The 20153-nt window shown below is 44.6% G+C and overlaps 2 protein-coding genes across 3 annotated transcripts in view; both read right to left on the reverse strand.

The window, feature by feature from the left end:
• Nucleotides 1-5035, reverse strand: part of mntb (MAX network transcriptional repressor b) — an 11007-nt gene extending 5972 nt beyond the window's left edge. Inside the window, exons 1-4 of one of the 2 annotated variants that reach the window (XM_031857227.1) lie at nt 4571-5035; nt 1218-1797; nt 1076-1117; nt 595-715 (exon numbers count right to left, since the gene is read on the reverse strand). In XM_031857227.1, coding sequence (XP_031713087.1) covers nt 595-715; nt 1076-1117; nt 1218-1797; nt 4571-4643 — 816 coding nt within the window. In that variant the 5' untranslated portion in view covers nt 4644-5035. The remainder of the gene's footprint in view (nt 1-594; nt 716-1075; nt 1118-1217; nt 1798-4570) is intronic. The other variant, XM_031857228.1, reaches the window with a different exon arrangement.
• A 3934-nt stretch (nt 5036-8969) lies between these two features.
• On the reverse strand, nt 8970-20069 carry LOC116388885 (lissencephaly-1 homolog B). The gene is made up of 11 exons (XM_031857183.1): nt 19900-20069; nt 14627-14896; nt 13563-13647; nt 13404-13478; nt 13083-13289; nt 12032-12200; nt 11671-11773; nt 11308-11536; nt 10709-10810; nt 10470-10626; nt 8970-10319 (listed from the first exon to the last, which is right to left on the reverse strand). The coding sequence occupies exons 2-11, from the start codon at nt 14656-14658 to the stop codon at nt 10246-10248; spliced, it is 1233 nt and encodes a 410-aa protein (XP_031713043.1). The 5' UTR covers nt 14659-14896; nt 19900-20069; the 3' UTR covers nt 8970-10245.
• Between the last annotated feature and the right edge of the window lie 84 nt (nt 20070-20153).

Raw genomic sequence — 20153 nt, forward strand, 5'->3', positions numbered from 1 at the left:
AAAAAAAAAAAAAAAAAAAAAAAAAAAAAAAAAGGAGCCACTGAATCTGGCTCCAGGCTGCCATTCATTTCTGCCACAGTGCAGAAGTCCTCCCTCTTCTAAAAACCCACCTCTCCAGGCTTCCCTCCCACACACACACACACACACACACACACACACACACACACACACACACACCACCCGCAGCAATGCAATGCTACTTCTTCACCCAACTCCCCCCAAAAATGTTACTCCTTTATTCTTTAGTTATTTAGTTCTTGGGAGAACCAGAGCCTTTTCTATAACACACTTCATGACACTATATGACTAGAAGATGGAGTTACACAACAACACTTGATAGAAATGTCAATTAAATACACAAAAAAAAAGGGCTGAATGGCGAACAAACAAGCATCGTTTATCAATTGCAGGGGAGCAAAGCCTGAGCTGTACCTTGAGCTGAACCGATCCGTTCAAGACCGGAGAAAGATGAAACCAATAAGATGACAAAACAAGCAGCGAGCAGCACCCAGAATAATGTGTCGCACCAGTGTATGTTAAGGCTTTCAGCCTTTTCCATGCCGGGAAAGCTGAGAAAATGTGTTGAAACTCTACCTGTATGTAACGCAAAGCGCTGCGGAGCACACTGAGGTTGGAGGTTTTCTTCTCATCAACATTTGGAACGTTCTTCTTCAGCATCTCAAAACACTCTTTGAGGTGTGCTCGCCTGAAGGGCCAAGAGTCAGAAACGAGAAAGGGTCAAACTTTTTGATATGGTTGTCATCAGCTTACTGTCTTGGAGAGTATTCACCATCAATTAGCAAAAGCTTGAGAGTTTAACCAAGTTGCGGTCATCAAAAAGAGACCTCATGACTCCAATTTTACATGCCTGAGACGGACTTCATGGTTTTGCATGGCTTGAGGAAATGTCATTACTTTTGGGCTGATGAAACTCTTTCACGACAACCGTGATAAAAAACACAAAACTTTGTGAGAACGTGGTGGTCAAGATCAAACAAACATGGCTGCTTTCCTTTATTTATGATGAGATGAGACCAACAACAACAACAACAACAAGTAGTTTATTATGACTAACCTGTTCTTCTCCAGTTTATTATGCACCTCTCTGGTCCCCGCTCTGGAAACACAAAATAAATCATCAATACAACCATACGTTGTATTGATGACAATACAACGTATACTTTTTAACACACACACACACACACACACAAACTGACCCTCCTGGTCTCCTCTTCCCTTCCATCCCCCTCAGGTCCTCCATCGTCACTCCGTTAGGCCGCGGCTGAGCTGAAGGTGAAAGTTGATGGGGGACCAGTGCATGTAGAGAGCCAGATCCATTAGTGCTGATGGAGGCCGAGTACTGAATCTGAACCTCGGGCTTTACACTAATGAGCTGCGGACTGGTCTCTACCTTAATCTGGTGAGTGCACAACAGGTGAGAAGAGGGCGGCTGATGCTGCTGCTGCTGCTGCTGCTGCTGCGGGGGGGAGGAAGCCATCTTGACTGGCAGTGAGCCGTTGAACGACGTTGCTGCCGCCACCGCAATCTGCGTTGCAAGCGGAAAAGGCGGGACAGAGGGTGTCGCGGTGACAACTGGGACCATTGGGATGACAGCGATGGGGACTTGAGGAGGTGGGAGAGAGGGGGGAGGCGGGTGGTGCGGCTGTTGGCGGTGAGTGTCATGGCCCCAAGTAACGTGGTTGGCTCTGATTGGCTGAGACAGCGCCGTCACAAGTTCCGCGCGCCGCGACTCTGCCTCCCGGCTGATGAGCTCCGTCTCTCTGCGCTGCTCCTCTTCTGTGTGGAGGCGGGAAAAGAAGACGTACAAATGAAGACAGAGGATGAGAGTGGTTGGAAGAGGAGTTCAGATTTAAGATAAACTTATAAATCTGCTTTTCATACCCTAACAGACATTATGCAACGACACAGATGCACAGACACACAAACGTCCATACTTACTGGACATCACCAATAACTTATAATTTATCAACATCAGACGAATGATGTAAAGGTTTAGTCTTCTCTCTCTCTCTCTCACTCTCACTCTCACTTTCACTCTCACTCTCACTCTCACACACACCATCAGGCAATTGGATCGTGGGGAAATAATCAGAGAAATCAAGTCTGCATCCGTTCCCTGACTGGAGAGAACCCCCCCCCCCCTGTCTGCGCTGTGATTGGACCGTCCCAGCTCCGAGCATGCTGGGTTACGTCAGGCTCGTCTGACCAGCAGCATAAGGACTGATGTCAAGGAGCCACTCTGCTGGTCAACATATAAATTAAGCTTCGTTGCAAACAAAAAAGAAAAGACCAAAAGTTTAAATCTAAAAAGTCCCATCGTAGGGCGGGAATGTTCCCACGCTGTGCTCGTGTCGAGTACGCAGCACACACTTACACACACTGTAAATGCTGTGAGTGAGTAGTTACTGCACACCGCACCAGGCCGACTGTGGAAAGCCCTCTGTCACTATGGAAACAGCAGCATTAGAAACAGACGATCCCAGGGATTCCTCAAATCTGCACGACACCAAAGCACTGCCCACCCATCTCCACCATTACAGAGGAAATAGAGACACCACATGGCAACATGCCTGGCTGCCTGTTAAGTAATACTTTCAGTTCTTCTCCACGTGAAACTGCAAACCTCTGAGGACGCAATTCTCCTCTCACCTGCCGGCCTTCTTCACCTTGGAGAAGTGTGATGTACGTGCCTTAAAAATATCACTCATGTCGGGGTTTTAATTTGTGGGATTTGTCAACAATTGAGTTGTCTATTAATAGGGCTTCCTCGGAGTAGAGATGTGAGCTCATGAATTATTCATGAGCTCACATCTCTTCTTGCTGAGCAGTGGAAGTACAACTCCCTCTTTGGGAAGCACTACGCTTGGTTTAAAGTCGGACTGCATGGGATATCATCGTAGTACCTAGAGCTGAAATCAAACGCCACTCATTCTGTGGTTTCTGATTTTCAATTAATCAAGAAAAGAATCATTTGTTGCAGCCGTAATCGTATAATTCCAGATATTTATTCTATCCAGACGCTGAGACACAAACTAAGAGAAAGTCTCTGCTTTACAGTCATGTAGAGTTTAGCCTCCTGTCATGTATAGCAGGCCAACACCGTTCATTGCTTTAGATTTTGCATACGCGTCCCATATTTTGATACACATGAATATTTAAAAAATACCTTTATGAGACCATGATTAGTGCAACTGTATTGCTTGGTTCTAGTTATAAAGGATACACTGGTGTTATAGTACAGTTGTTTTTTTAGTTTGCAAATAGGACACACAAAAAAATCTAAATTTGACATAGAGGGGCCAAGTAGCAGAAGTCAAAAATAACGTCCAACATACTGACGTATGTTGACATTTACTGGTGTATACAAAAAAAACTTTATTTTTTAACTTTTGTAGTACAATCCACATAAACCGTGCTATGAGTTGGCAAGTGCACCCAAAGGTAAATATAAGTTATGCATTGAGAGGCTGGGTCTCTCTCTCTCTCTCTGACCCGCCACTGTCAGTAGACTGAATGGGAAGGGCGGGGACGAGGAGTGCGTGCGTGCGCGTAGGTGTGTATCTAGAAGAGGAGGGGGGGGGGGGGCGTGTGCACGTGGTCGTTGTGGGCGGATCCTAGCACGCGGTAGGGCAAGTATGCGGGGGGAAGGGGGTTGATTTGTCAGACACGTCATCAGAGGGGAGAAACACGAGAAAAGCACCCCCCCCAGCGAGTCACGGTTCTTTACCTCGACTGACTCATCGTGTCAAATGAGGAACGCAAACAAATAGTCTAAAATGTTCGCACGCTCGCATGCAGATAAACAAAAAAAGGGAGGTGGTGAGCGCGTGAGGGGCCCGCCCCAGTGTGTGTGTGTCACAAGATAGCTGAGCAATGTCAGGGTATTATGTAAAGAGCAGAGCTCTGCTCGACACCGCCCTGCCAGGGCTCGACGGGCAAGAAAAAGGGAAAAAGAAATGGGGCAAATCGATTGTAAGAGCTTATTTGTAACAGATGTGAACCTCTGTTGGAAACGAGCACTCATTTTAGATTTGGGGGGTGGAAACACGTGTATTTGAGCTTTTACATGTCTATACACTGCCATAAACGCACACCATACAGTGAGATACTACACGACAAAGATACAACAGATAAATGGACCACGGTTACTGACAGGAACTCTTCACACACATGTACGCACACGCATGTACGGAGAGTCAATAGTGTTCAAACTGTCACACACACACACACGCATACGCATGCACACACACCGCGAGCGCGCAAAGTAGTTCCGAAAACAACTTTGACCGTTTCCGCATTAGGGGAAGACACATTTGTGCAACAATTAGCGACTCGGGATGCGCAGATAGTTTGCAGGGACTTCAGTCTTTTTTTTTTTTTTTTTGCATGAACAAAAACTGCAGATTTTTTGTTCATGGGTCGGTTGAAAATGCAAGCCCCGGTCGCCGATAGTAACGGGATACGGTCCCCCCCTAAAAACGCAGTTTAGGATGTAGCCCGCACTGTCACGTACGATCCGCGCGATGCACCAGTCTGCTGTTGAACTCACCACGTGTGATCTGTTGTTGCTGGGCTTGCCATTCCAGAAATCTGGCCGCCTCCAAAAGTGTGTCGATGCTCATTGCGCGTAAAACCCTCACGACAGGCGACCCGGTGGCTCGGGACGGAAGGAGGAAAAAGACCGAGAGGGTTAGGTAGGCAGTGTCCCGGTAGGAAGCGCCGTGTGCACGGTTCACACCCACAGGCCCGAGCTTCTCGTCCCCTGTGTGTTGCTCCTGAAACCAGACGGTCGATTTTTAATCCGGCCGAACGGAAAGTAGATCCTCGCATACGTTAAAAAAAAAAAAAATAGGATTGCAACAAGATGGCGATGCGAGCACGGGAATACACACAACAAGGCGAGTCGTGTTCTCGTTAGGGCCCGCCCTCCCAGATTCCTGCCCCGCCCTGTTACTACGGCCTCTGACAAAACCCGGCGACCGCATCACTCCCTCCGACTCCGCGCTGTCGTCTAAGCGCTAACCTTTAGCTCTCTCAAATCACGTCAAACTTTACATTAAAACTATCTAAACCTCTGTTAAAAAAACCTGGATCAAAAAGGGGTAACGATATACTCGCGGACCTCCGTGGGAGTCGAGAAAGAGATGTCCGCTCCATGTCACCGATGCTCCGTGTTTTCGTCCTCGCCGCTGGCCCGCAGCGCATGAAGAACAATCAGTCGCCGGAGAGCCAATCAGCGCTCAGAACAACAAGGCATGGTGCTGGTCCACATGGGCACCCGCCCGGCCCGAGCGCGGCTCATTTGCATGGCGAGAGCGTGACTGGCCACCCTGCTGTCTCGGGATCAGAGATGTCAATCAAACGACGAGGGGCGGGGCTTACTAGTGACCGCGTGTGATACTGAGGACAGGCAGCCGACCAAAATGAGCGGTTGTCAATATTATTATTCAGTTGGTTAATGTTTAAGCCTCATGTAGCAACCATAGTAATACGTTAACAAGTTTAAGCAATTAAATACAAACAAGGATTTATTTTCTCACCATAAATTCTTCAATTTTACAATTAAAATGGTGTGTGGGGGTATTGACACTAACGTGGTTTTATTAAATTATCCCAGATAATGTGTAGAAGCATATATTGAGATCAACATTTAGATTAACAGCTATTATGAGATTATAGGCTGCTGAATTTACAAAACAAAGCAGATATATTTTAGTTTCTTTTCTTTTAAGGAAATACATAAATTATTTTACATTTCCCTTGCCAAAAATAATTGACATTAAGTGACAACCAAAAGACGTAAGGATATGTCTGAATGAGAACCTGCAGTTTCTTATTTGTTATTTACCTCTATCTCTCTTTTATGATGTCATTCGTTTCACTTTACCTTTCGTTTCAGTTTACTGCATCTCTTTTACAGATTTTTTTCAACTCACACCCACTGTTTCGGTCTCACACACTGAAAAAATATTTAGCATCACAAGCATTTCCTCTCTTTTTTATTTCCATCTGGTGTGGTGCATGTGGTCTACTTCTTATGTTGCATATTGCGATGCTGTGACCAATGATGGATGTGTTCTGCTGTCTAATTATATGCAACGTGTGATGCATGATGTGGTAGTTTGTGCAATATATCTGCCTCAGGGGAAAATAAAATCTCTGTTATGATTAATGGTTCATGTTACAGTGATGCGTTTGTCTACATATGTATACAGATGCATGTATGTAGTGTACGTGTTGCTGCACGGTAACAGTCTTTGATTGGACACCGCTCAGTCTTATATATCCCTTAACATCACAGGCTCCCGACCGTCTCAGCCAATCAAAACAGCAGATCAGAAGAGCATAAGAGCTGCCTCCGCCACGCCATGCGTACATACAAACCTACTACCACCGCTTCTCTTTAGACTGTCAAACCATTGGCTGGCCAGGTTTGTATTTAAACAACTGTAATGCAAGATGTAAAGTGTGCGTGTGTGTGAGAGTCAACAGGCTGTATTGCAGTGTGGATGACACAAAATGAATGAGGCAGAAAAGGGGGAGAAGGGAGAGAATAGGGAGAAGAGAGCTGCTGCACATGGTAAGCACATGAGCTGCAAGAAAACAAGTCCATAGGGATGTTATGCATATACAGAGGAGGAGGAGGAGAGGGGTGGCTTGGAGAAACAGTGAGGTGGGAGGGACGTGAGGCAGAGATGGGGCTGACCCAGTTAGAAGTGCTGCATCACTAGTGGATCTACAGAGAGACAAAGAGGAAGCAATGCAATACAGGGGACTCAATTACACTGAGCAGAGTGTGTGTGGAGTCACAGAGAGGGAAAATAAAACCTGAATTGTTTGGCTTTCATTAATCTAAGAACTCAAGGATTTGTTTGTATTGTATGTCATGAATGTGCAAAAATAGTGCCCGTCAATAGCAGACGGTTTTTAACATATCTCACACACAAAATAGGGCCCAAAAATATAATTTACAATCAAAACTTAATCACAAAACATCCACAAAGGCGGTTTATATTATCGCCACTCGCCCTTCTTTGGTCGATTTCTTTGGGTGAAAAGTTGAAATTGTAAACTTCTTGGATATTAACACATTATCAGGTTTGGATTAATTGTGGTGACAAACACTTGCTCTTACTCTAACCACAACTTAATTACAACCCTAATCCTAGACTTGATCAACATGACTCACTTACTGTCTCCATCTGGATCTTACCGACAAGGTTATCTTTTCCATGGCAGAGAGCAGAGAGACGGGCAGCTTTCTTTCCTTTTAGGGACATGGACCTCTCAACACATGCTACCACTAGAGAGCGCCACATCCTGTAAAAGAAATGGCTCATTCCACCGTCCTCCCCAGGCTTCGGAGGGATTAGAATGCCGCTCACGTAAACTATAGAGGGATATACTGGAATGACACACAAACCTATATATTAACACAGACCCTGCAGCCGTCCGAGTCTCGGTCTGCGCATGAAACTACTAGTATCCGTCTGCGTATGTTAATAAAGAAAAATCTAGCCTGCCCGATGAAATTGTTAAGTCCTCTCAGAGAGAATCGATACTGCTGCATCTGTCAGAGACCAGTCTGTTGTATACAGTGACCTTGAAACCTCAACACTTCCCATATCACGCCAGTTTATCGGAATCAATGCTGGCTTATACCTCTCTGCTGCTCCTTTCTCTTTTTGCTAGTTTTGTCACATGGAGAGAAATGGGTGACCTAGAAGAAGAAATATGAATGAGAAAGTGAGCTTCTCTCTCCCCGTTTTGATGTCTTTAGCTTGCATGAGGGGAAAGTGTGTGCAAGGCATGAGATAGAGAGAGATAGAGAGAGAGAGTGGTGGCTGGCAGATGTAGGCCAATGTTTCTACTCCAGTGCCTCTGTTGAGAAACAAGAGTTTCAGACTCAGACAGGTTTATTATCCTTTCATTAAGTCCCGTGAAGCCACTTCTCGCACAACAGTTTTCGTCGTCGGTGTCCTTTTACGATGCGACCCCTTGCGCTGTAATAACTTTAGTTTTTGGCATCTGCATCCTTCTTTACTCCCCCCGCTCCTCCCCCCTCAGACCTGCAGGACAGAGCAAGGTGTGGTGCTCGCACACTTGGCAATCCTGGAAACTGTTGCCAGGATACCGCAGAGCACAGAGAAAGAGTAATTGCTGTGTGGGTGAGTGAGCAGGTGTGTGTGTGTGAACACAGAAGTAGGCTGGGGTACCGTACATAATTGATAAGGGGGTCTGATCTGTCCCTTTTTGCCTCCTGATGTTTTTGCCTCTCCAGTCTGAGCTTGCAATGTCAGTAACCGGGCTGTACCTGAGGAATAAATGTCAAAACGTATCATACTGTTCCCTCCACATCACACTTGGCATCTTCAACCACATCCTCCCCATCTCATCCCAACTACGACTAGGTCAGGACTGATTGAAGTCACTTAAAGATGCCACAGTGTAGCACCTGATCGTCATCTGTGCACCAGAGACAGATAGGCATACATAAATAATATCCGCTGCCTAGAGTAGTGCTTTTCCAGTTTGTCTCTCGTGACCCATTTCTTTCAAAACGCTTTTCTCTTATGATTTTAAGTTATTAGACCAAACTCCTATATTTACATCTACACTTCATTTTGTGGGCCACAGGCTGGCATTGGTCTCCTTGTCCACTAATCTATATTTGTCTGAAACAACCAAAAGTCTTACAGTCACACGGACTAAAAAATGGTTGAGAATATAAAGACGGCTGAATAGAACGAGGAGACTGCGGTCACAAATGCTCCTTGCAAGCTTGGGTGCCTTTAATGTCTTCCTATGTGGGATGAACTGGAAGGTGTGCTGCAGTGTCTGACCTCACTATGACATTTTGCAGTGGTCATTTCTGTCAAGACTCCGCGAGGTTTTCCTTCATCTCATTTCGCCTCCTTTCCTTAAAGAAAGCATACAAATAAGATAACTTATATTTACAGATTTTTATTTCATTATGTTGCAAACAATGACATCCAGATATATTGATACACAACTTTTACTGTGCGTGTATGTGCATTTGTGAGTGTATGTGTGTGTAAAGAGAGCAGTGAGACCACAGAAAGCAGAATGAAAATCCCGTGTGAGGGAGCCCTCAATGGGTTAACAAGGCAGAGATAGTGAGCAAGAGGGCACTGGGCGATTCTCTGGGGCGACACACACACACACACACACACACACACACACACACACACACAAACCTCATAGAAGGTGAGCAGACTTTTTCCTCTGTGAAACACACTTTTGCTATGGGGGGGGGGGCGTGTGCCTGTGCTCTCAGCAGCTTAGGGATCATTAAGGTCCTGTGAGTGTCTACTAGAAAGCAAGTTTGTTAAAAGAGACAAAGAAGTATGAATGAACACAGTGGACGAGAAGCTTTGCCTCCTCTCTCTCTCCTCTGACCATCAGAGCAGAGACGGTGGAGAGGTTCTCCTGTCATAATATACAAACACACACACGCACACGCACACAAAGTATACACACATGTACACGTGCACTCGCCCACAGAACCTAATGTGATTCGACTAGGGAGCTGCATCCTGCTTCATTTTTTTTCTTCGACTTGTTATCATCTAGCCCTGGACAGCTTACACTCATTCCTTCTTTTATGCTTACTTTCCTCACACCTTCTCCATCCACGCAGTGACAGACCACAACAGTTGAAGCATGGAGAAAAAACAAAACAAAACAAAAGCTAAACCCCCTCAATGAGGGGTGCTATTGGTTTTTCGTGCACTGTCAGTTAACTGGAATCCACCTGCGCCAGCACACAAGGATATTTACCCTTTGACCTGACAGGAACAGTATGCAAGTTCGGCAAATTTTTTTACAGTATACATTTTTTTTTGTTTGAATCACCATGCAAGGAATACTTCTCATCTTTTGAGTGTGTTTATGTGTCAGAGATTGCGTGACATTTATTAAGCGTACCCTACATCCAGAATAATTTACATAAAAGGACAATAGTCATCTTAACAGGGCTGGACCGATGTCGGGGAGGAGGGACGGGAAAGGAAAGGAGAGAGCGGACGGGGAGAAGGTAAAGCGCCATTGGTCAACTAGGGGTTGGAGTGCGAGAGGAAAGGGGCTGGGTGTCAGGACAGAAGGAAGAGGGCTGAGGGGCCAAGAGACGGGTGAGAAGGGTGGGGCTTAAGGGATGCTTTTTGGGGTTGGGGAGGGGAGGGGGGGCAAGAGAAGGAGACGGTCTCAGCGGCACTCCCAGACTTTGACTGTCTGATCGACACTGCCCGTCACCACATAGGGAGCAGTCTTGTGGAAATCTGCAAGAGAGGAAAACATCTGTTCAGGCACGCTGTATTTAAGATAAACTACAAGTGAGCATTTGCACTTGGGTTTAGGTTCTGTATTTTTGCATGTGCAGTGCAGGTTAAAGTACGACGTTTTTAATCCCATTCATCACTGGTTCTTACCCAGAGAGGTAACGAAGTGTTCATGGGCACACAGGGTCTTCATGCAGCGTTTGTTCTTGTAGTCCCAGATCCTAACGGTTTTGTCATCGGCACAGCTCACTATGAATCTTCCTCCAGGATGAACCAACACCCCACGCACCCAGTTGTCGTGTCCCACCTGAAGAGACCAGACGATTACCCACCGCTCCCCTCATCAGTAAGCAGGAACGCGAGACAGTCGTAGACATCGGGCTACTCACCAGAGTCATAAGGCAGATGCCAATGCTGACGTCCCACATCTTAATTGTTTTATCTCTAGATCCGGAGAGAAGGAAGGGGCCAGGCTTCCCACTCTTCTTGCTCTGCAAAACAGAGACACAGGGAAGTTGTAAGAAATAGTGATTGGCTACATGAACGTTTGTCATCAAAGAGATGCTTCAAAAAAAAGGTATAAAGAGGTCATTTTGAGCCACGGAGAAGGGGTGAGTTCTCCTTCACACATCCTCAGCTGTCCCTCAACTTTGTCATGTTCTGTTTTAATCAAAGCAAACATGTGATGTGAACATCTGACCAATTGCTGAAACCTGCAGTGTCTGAAAGACTCAGACTATATCTAATCTTTTGGGGATAAACTCAATTACTAGCTAGATAACCAAAAGCCTCACTGGCGTCACTGAAATAGGGCTTTTTCTATTTTATGTTACGGTTCTATTCAATTAAAGTGCATTAATGTCTTATGAGGCACTCATTACTTGCACCGCATATGCTATAAACAATTGTGGGAAACCCTCCAGCTGAACCAAACATACACAAACATCCTCTGTAGGTAAATATTAGACCCTGCGACAGCTGTACATACCTCCGAGCCTGTGGCCTCCAGGATGGTGGGGTGAGCGCTGTCGGGGGCCCAGGCGATACACTCGACCACGTGTTCGTGCTCCCGCAACTCAGCTTTGCACTCCTTTGAGGCGACCACCCAGACGCGCACCGTCTGGTCGTTGGAGCAGCTGGCAATCAACGAGCCGTCCTGGTTGGGACGCACCATCCTCACCCATTCCCTGTGGCCTGTGAACGTCTTCACACAGTACCTGCAGACGGAGATAAAGTTTAATAATAAGCAGCTGTTTAGCAAAAAAACAAATCGTGAACTAATGCAATATTATCAGGGATAAAACTAAGACCATGTGAAGGAAGATGGTAAAAATAGGTGCCGCTAACTTACCCAGTGGCCACCTCCCACATCTTCATGGTCTTGTCTCTGGAGGCCGACACTATGTGGTCCCCGTTCGGCATGATGGCTACAGATGACACATTGTGATCGTGGCCTGGACGACACAGTCGAGAGTTTAGTTGTGTAAATAGTCAGATGTGCCAGTCAGACAGTCAAAAAGCACTCGAGATTTCTAAAGTAAAGCCAACCCATCATCAGAAAAGAGTTTATAAAAATGAACTTAAAGTAACCACAGTGAGAGTGAAACCCAGAATCAGAACAAATATTCAAACTTATTTCTAGTGAACTGTAGCAAAACAGATCCACACTTGTACAGGTGCTCCCGTTTGTTATTTCTGTGAATATCTCTTACCATGCATTGTTCGGATGCACTCAAACCCCTGAAAGTCCCAAAGTTTGATGCTCATGTCAGCTGAACACGAAGCCAGCAACTTCCCCGTCTGGTCGAAGGAGATGTCCTGCACAGAATCTGTGTGGCCCTTCAGGGTTCGCTCAAAGTCCCCCGCCTCATAGTCCCACACCTGAGATCAGGGGTAGCGACAGTCAGTCATGGAGGCACTTCAGTCTCAGCCAATGATCAAACAGAGACGTACATCTCACCTAAAAATCATGATGCGACTATGACATTACTGATTTGGGTCACTTGAATTATGTCTAGTGGTCTCACAGCCAAAAACGCTACATTGACAAACTGTTGAATCAGTTTAAATGGTTAAGAAAAGCCTTTCAGCTAAAACCATGTTATATAGAGAAATTAAAGGCTGGAAAGGAAAGAAGAAGGCTGAGTTGAAAGACAAACAGATTTGCATGTTTCCCAAGGTGCAGTGCTCTGGGAGTGTTGCCTCTGACAACATGAGCCTCAGCCCATCTCCACATAGATGATTAGTGACAAAGCAGAAAACAGAAACGGTGAGGAAGGAAGGGAAGCAGGGAGGGAGGAGGATAAAGGGAGGAGGCAGGGGGGAGCAAAGCGTGTTGAAGCAGAAGCACCGAGGATAAAAAGCCTCAGATCTGCAGCACAGCTTTGATCTAAAGGGTCAGAGCTGCAGAGGCCATGTTGTGGTGATTCTGCTTACAAATGCTGCTGCACGCAGCCATCACTGTAATGTTCCTGGTAGAGACACGTTTTAAAAGCGCTGCTCTCAAAGATATTACATTATGTGAACATGAGAAAAGCTAAAGGAGTTCTAGAGTACAGATGGGACCTTTTGATGGACAAATTGATGTGTAATATATCGTTGTGACAGTGCCGTTACTTCTTTAAATTGATGAATGTAAAATAGTCTTTATAGGACACTAATAAGGTAGGTCAAGATTGGGCTTTACCCCTAGTTTTCTTAAACTTTGAAAAACATGTTTTCAAATTATGCAGTTTAGTGTGTAAACCCTATTTCTACACGCACCTTGATGGTAGCGTCCTCGGAGGCGGTGACCATGACAGAGAAGACGGGGTGGAATATGACCCGTGTGACCGGAGCGCGGTGCCCACTCAGGGCGTATCTCTCTGGGGGACGGGGGATCCACTCCTTGGGGTCTCTCTTCTGACCCACAGGTCCACCGTGTGTCATCTCCTCCTTCGCCTCATTCAACTTTGATTCCAGCTCCATCACCTGAGGCAGAGTGGTGAGAAGGAGAGCAGGAGTCAGCAGGCTGTGAACTATTGTATATCATCCTACTGTCCATATAGATAATACATTACGAGACAGCACACAAACAGTCGTTACCTTCTTCTGTAATCTGATGACTGAGGTCCATTTCTTTTCCAAAAGGCCTGCATACTTTTTATCTCCCTCTTCATTCTATGGATGCAGAAAAGAAAGACACTGAGAAAGGGATCCACATTCCTCTTTGTAAAAATGACAAATACACAGTTGTATTCTTACCATATCCAGCTCAGCCTCTTTCTTGAAGGTGGAATAGGCCTCCTCGTATCCATTGGAACGGAGATAGTCGGCTATCGCCCGGTTTCTGTGAAGAAGTGGAATAAAACAGATTTTTGACAAATTTCAGGCGTTAACTCGTCATCAATCACAGATGTGGTCCTCACAGATGCCTCTGCAAATGTTAAGTGGTCAGTATCAGTGCAATTACACTTCTTTATGTACAAAAATGTGCTAAATTAATTAATAAAAGTCAAAGTGAGGTTGTCATTTATTAAATATTAGCTCCACCTTAACAGAACCGCTGTCAGACCACACGAGACAAACTAAGTAGTGTAAATGAGTGGGACGGCTCTTTCATGAGGAGACGGGTGAATATTTCATGAGTAACGGTGCTAAATTTAGGCTGCGGCTTCAGGGCCACATTGAACGGCTTAGAAATGTAACCCTGATAAGACTGCCTGAACATTGGGCCGTCACTGACGGAAGGGTTTCCCCCAAAATTATCCAAATCACATCCTTTTTTGGAACTCATCAGAACATTAACAATCCAGATTTGCATGACCAATTAGAATTAAACCCTGATGATGATATAAAACACTGTCTGGACTGACGTGTATTGAGATGGGGTGCCCTATGATCGGCACAAAGACGCTCACTTAAGTTCCTCCTCCTCCCATCCCCCTCACTCCTCTGCCTCAATCATGTGGGTTATGAAATATTCACTAAGCAGCTATCAAATGAAGCACCTTCAACCTCACGTCTCTTCACATTTCCTCAATGATTACACATTCTTGTAAAGGTATGCACTTTCTCATGACATCTGCATTATCCTCTTCTGGATTATTAATCCCAGACAGCCAAACACGTTCCAATGCTCTCCATGTGACACATACGTCTGTGCGTGTGGTAAAACTTCGAGGTATTGCTAAAAAAGCCGACATGTACACACACTTTAATTGAAAGCGGTCCTCTTCATGAGCACCACATGTGTGTTTGTCTACATGTCTGTTCTTGTTTGCATGTGTGATGAGCCTACGCACAAATATTTCTATCCAGGCACTCACAGTTCATCTCTTTGTCTCTGTGACAGCACCATGGTGGCTGCTGCTCTCTCCCTCTTGGGGGAGGTGGGAGTGAGGTGATGTTCTGGGGAGGGGGAGTCCGGCTGGGAAGTGTGTGTCCGATCCCTCAGTGACGCTCTTCCTTCAGAGACTCTGAGGTGGTGAAGAGAGGGAGGTGAACTGGAGAGGCTGCCGTCAATCAATGGTTGAGTCAAGGCTTCACGGAGTTCTCAGCAGCCCAAATCTTACTCAACAATCAGACGTGCCCATCACCTGATGAAGAGAGAACGGAGAGAGAAGGGGTTAAAAAACAACTGATGATCGGCAACAATGATAAAACACATAACATATATTCTAGGATTGAAAGTAGGGAAGTACTTTTACATTAACGTTTAGTTAAACAATGCAATGAGAAGTGGGGGAAAGACATTTTAGGGACTCGTTCACTTCAGAACCTTCAATACTGCCACTAACTTCACTACATTCATTTCATATTATTACAATATAAATTATACTGAGAAAAATATCTGTTCTACAACTTAAAAACCGGAGTAGCAGCTCTCTTCTTTCTGCACACCTGATCTGAACCTCTGGATGTTGCACAAGCAAAAGGATATTTAAGGTAACGACTGATTCTTTATACTCATTTTGGGACAACGGGACCATTCCAATAGAAGAGCACAGATCAACAGCACCGACACATTTAAAAACACCACTCAGCGATGGTGAAGCTAGTGGGACTGTTTACTTCCTGAGCTTCAACCCTGCTGGCACCTGGGGCCACAATAGCACTAAGCTGCTTAGTGGCTAGACCAGAAAACCTAGAGTGACTGTGTGTGTGTGTGTGTGTGTGTGTGTGTGTGTCTAAGTGACAGAGACCACAAGTCCTCCATACAGCTGACGATGTAAAGAAGGGCTGGGACGCTGGCTAACAGGATTAACCCGTGACACAGAGAAGGGACCTTGACAGCAAGCCGTCTTTGTCTGAATTATTGTCTGGTACATCGTTCTTCTGTTTCACCGTCCGTTGCCAGTTGCCACTTATAAGTTTTCGGCACATATTTCTATTTTAGAGATGAGCACTTGTCTTCAGTGAAAGCACTGCAGCCGTAGCAGACAACAACACATTTACCCAGGGACATGTATGACGTGTCCTAGAAAGAACTCTTCTCTCCTGCCTGAATGCATGACGAGCGCTGACGAGACCGAGCTAACGATTTTAGCTGAATAGCATTCTCAGCGTGGTTGAAAAATAGCCATTTGACTAAACGGACCAACCTCCAAACTGTTATGTAACCGGGACAATCTCTGTGGCTCCTGCACCTGTCTGAGACTGTTGAGCTTCACCAGCAACTGTATCTGAGAGAAATGTTTTGAAAGGAACACAGAAATAAACAAGTGACCGTACGAGGCCTGGTTTCAGTCAGTGAGAAAGTCCCGCTAAAGTCCTCCAGTTATTCCATTGAAAGGCAAATGTAGTTATCTCGGCTCAGTGGAACACAGTGAGAACGTGATCCCAGTCATAAATAAAGAGGACGTGTTCAAGGTCCTGTCTATGTGTCAGGTGTATCAAAGGTAGTAATGTAAGGGGGAGTGTTACAACCTGTACGATCATCTAAACACTATTTATTTGAATAAAACGATTGATTTCGATGTATTTGCACACAGCTTCCACTGAAGGAGGACAGGCAAAAGGTTTGCAATGTTATTATAGAGTATGTATCTGTTCATGTGTGGACCCCCCCCCCGTGGTCAGCTACTGGTGAGAAACATATTTTACCTGAGGACTTCAACCTCTAGATAAGCTTTATTATTTCAGTATTAAGTTAGGATGAAGATTTAGTGCTCAGGAGTTTGGCTTTGAAAGACAGTTACAGTAGTTAATAGAAAAACAATTGCTAACTATTTTGAAGTAAATACCTTTTTAAGTCATTTATGAAGTAAGATGAGAGCTTCTAAAATGTGAGGATTTGCTACTTTTCTGACATTTTAAAGATTCAGCAATCAAACGGGAATTTTATCGATTAATAAAAAAAAAAAAGAGAGGTGCTACTTTTACCTCATAAACAATCTTTTTCTGAGACACTAGCTGGAGGAGAACACACAAAGTCAACAGCAGACAAATTACATTTTGGCCTTACATCAACACACAAATGGAATTAACATTAATTAGCAACAGTTGATTGATTGCGGTAATATGAATATTGTATAACGTTACCGTCGAACAAACTTCTGCTGTCTAATACATATTTAATCACCATTTAGATAAATATCAGCAGATACCCAGTAGTTAAGGACATCTGGATCAGAGTCAGGTGTTACTGTCATGTACACGTGTCTATGTGGAGGTCACTAAGTGCACAGGAAGCATGAGGACCTGTACCTGCCACTGAAGAAAACTGAGACGTCAGGACGTTAGGAGATGGAGCAGCCTCACATCATTCTGCATTTACTCATGAATGCTAAATGGACTGTACTTGTATGGAGCTTTTCTAGTCTTTTGACCACTCAAAGCTCTTTAACACCACATGTCATCATTCACACCTATTCATACACTGATGGCAGGAGCTAACATGCAAGGTGCCACCTGCACAACAGGACCATCTACTCATTCATACACCGCAGGAACAGCCTGCTGGAGCAATTTGGGGTTAAGTGTCCTGCCCAATGACACATCGAACCAGACTACAAGGATGACGCTGCTCTACCACCGAGCCTCAGTCGCCCTTATTCACACACAGATATAACAACTTGACCGAATGTTACCGTAACATATCCTCTTGTGAAATGCAAAAAGATGAACAGATCACCTGACTAAGCTCCCATTAGGCTACAATATCAGACTATGACATCAGCAATCCGTCTTCCTCAGAGCACTCAAAATTTGAGCCATGTTCAGTGACTCATACTTTACTTCTTCTCCAAATAAACAACACGTTTTAATCCTGATATGAATGCAGCATTCTCCAACACTATGTAGGAATGGATCTGTAAATGTAATGGTGTGATCCTTATGTGACATGAGGACAATTTGACTTCATCTACAGGGCTCTGATTCTTGATCATGATGGTGGTCTGTGAAGACTTACTTCTTGCCATCTTTCAGATGGACACTTAGTCAACAACTAATCATTTTAAATTTCAATAAATAGTTTAGTCTATAATAAATGTCCATGACAGTTTTTTAAAGTCTGGGGTGACATCTTCAAATGTCTGTGTGATGTCACAGAAACAGTCCAAAGCCCAAAGATATTCAACTGACAATGGACACTAACCGCTAACCCTCACACTGGAGAAGCTGGGACCAGAGAATGGTTGTCATTCTCACTTGATAATTGATAATTCAATTAAAATTGTTGCGGATTTATTTCCCATCAATGTTATTCTTAAAAGCAGGAGTGATAACTAACAGAAGCAGCATTGAATTTAGAAAAGAGAATCAATGTTAATCTAACAAAATTAAAGGCAATGAAACGAGCATACATTCTGGTGGGACATCCAGCTCCAGTCATCATCACACTCCGTTTATGTCAAGCTGTTGTACAATGCCTCTCCTTATGGGTGACCTTCAGGCCAAAACAAGTCCCTGCTGACACAAACTGAACCACAAGACTATGTTTGATTACAAATCAAACATCAAGGCAAATCATGTTTTCACTTCAAACTGGCAGCCTCCCCTACACCATTACATTTGTATTAATCGGTGACGTCTCGCTCCAGAACAGGATTTTTTTTTGCATTACAAGTCTACTCCCCTACAATAAAAGACACACAAGTTACTCAACCTTTATCTAAAACATAGCGCACACGTTATCAATGCCAACAGTCCAATATCTAAACGTGACAAGACAGAGAATATAGAAACAAGTTTGACAGAATGTCAAAACATAACACCAGTTACTCTTTGATTTTCCACTTAATTAAGAAGTATTGTACTTTAATAAGTGAGGATCTTCTCATACAAAAAGGAGAAAAATAATAAGTGGGAATACAGGAGGAAATTTAGCAGAGGTAAAACATGAATTGCACTTTCAGTAACATTTAATTTTTATTTTAAACAGATAATGGAGAACATAAAACATATCTGTACACCCTGAGAGGTTCAGAGCCTTTTCTACAGACATAGACCCTCCCATTTAATGCCAAGCAATAGCTGCAGCTACTGGACAATTACTAGGGCATTCAATTAGGTAGTGAAATCGGATAGTTAGACATCTCACGGGAAATCTGTACAGCTTTGTTGATTATCAGTATTTCTGGTGCCTTTTTTAGTGTCCACCCGGATTGGGATTCCTCAAGCCTTAAGGGAATTATTGCCTTTAGGGAGTTTGCAGTATGCGTGAAAACACCCTAAATTGGCTAAAAGCTGCTTTAATATTTTTTGAGAAACAGTAACGTTACTCGGTTAAAAAAAATCGGGCTCGAGTGACGTCTTTCCAAGGCATCTGTGGCCACAAGGGCAAAGTTGCAGCAATGGCTCAGCAACGCCCTTTCCAGCTAACGTTAGCTTAGCACGATAACGTAGACGCGAACTGGAGCTGTCAGTTTAGACTAGATTTATAGTACTACACAGACACCACACGAAGGGCGTTGGTCTACGACAACAAGGAGCTAAGCAACACAGTCCCATGCTGAAACAAACAAGTTATTCGTTACAATTAAAATGGGAATAGGATATGTAACCCAAGTTTGATTATAGGGCTATTAGCTGTTATTCACTGGTTTACTGGTATTGTATAACGTCATTCATACACACGCCGAGGCTTACACAACACGGCCAACACCTCAAACTTGTAAATTTAGCATTTGACTTGTGCATTTTGTGTCAACGTCAGAACATTTGCACCGGGCTGTAGAGAATACGGCAGCAAGCTGACAGCCCCTCAGTTAGCTTAGCCGGCTAACGCACCACGTTAGCTCATCACCATAAATAGACGCTAACGTTCTAGCCAAATGTTCAGCTGGGCTTCACAACAAGTGTCTCGGTACTAATCACGCGTTGACCGGTAAGCGCCGGACTGGTTTTAAGATGACAACCACGTTCAGTGTGGTTAAATAATACCACCGTCAGGTTATCTCGACGTTCAGGTTTTTAAATCGATGCTCTTGTGAACGCCAACTTTGCCACTTAGCTTAGCTTAGCTTGTCGGCCTCTCCGCCATTTTGCGATCGGAACGGGAAAGCGCAGAGACTGCAGGCAATTCGTCATTTAAAATACAAGTCTTTCTAAGTGGCGAAACAACAATGTAGACGTGTGTAGAGGAACACTAACTTACCCTTTGACGAATGGTCCTTCTCATATCCCATTGACAGGCCTAAGCGTGCGACTGGAGTCCCTGGTTTTGATGTGATACTGTGACTTTTCACATCACCCGGTCGGTCAGATTGTTCTCCTCTTTGGTACCAGCGCATTCGCCCCAGCTAACGGTCGCGTATTGGACATCGGCTGCGCGCACGTTAAGCGGGGGCGCGCAGTGTGCACCTCTTTCGCTCTTGGAATTAAAGGGAGAATACACCGTAAATTAGCTTC

The sequence above is a fragment of the Anarrhichthys ocellatus genome, unplaced genomic scaffold (assembly GCF_004355925.1).
Source record: "Anarrhichthys ocellatus isolate YVR2014 unplaced genomic scaffold, GSC_Weel_1.0 scaffold18, whole genome shotgun sequence".
In the NCBI taxonomy this organism is placed as follows: domain Eukaryota; kingdom Metazoa; phylum Chordata; class Actinopteri; order Perciformes; family Anarhichadidae; genus Anarrhichthys; species Anarrhichthys ocellatus.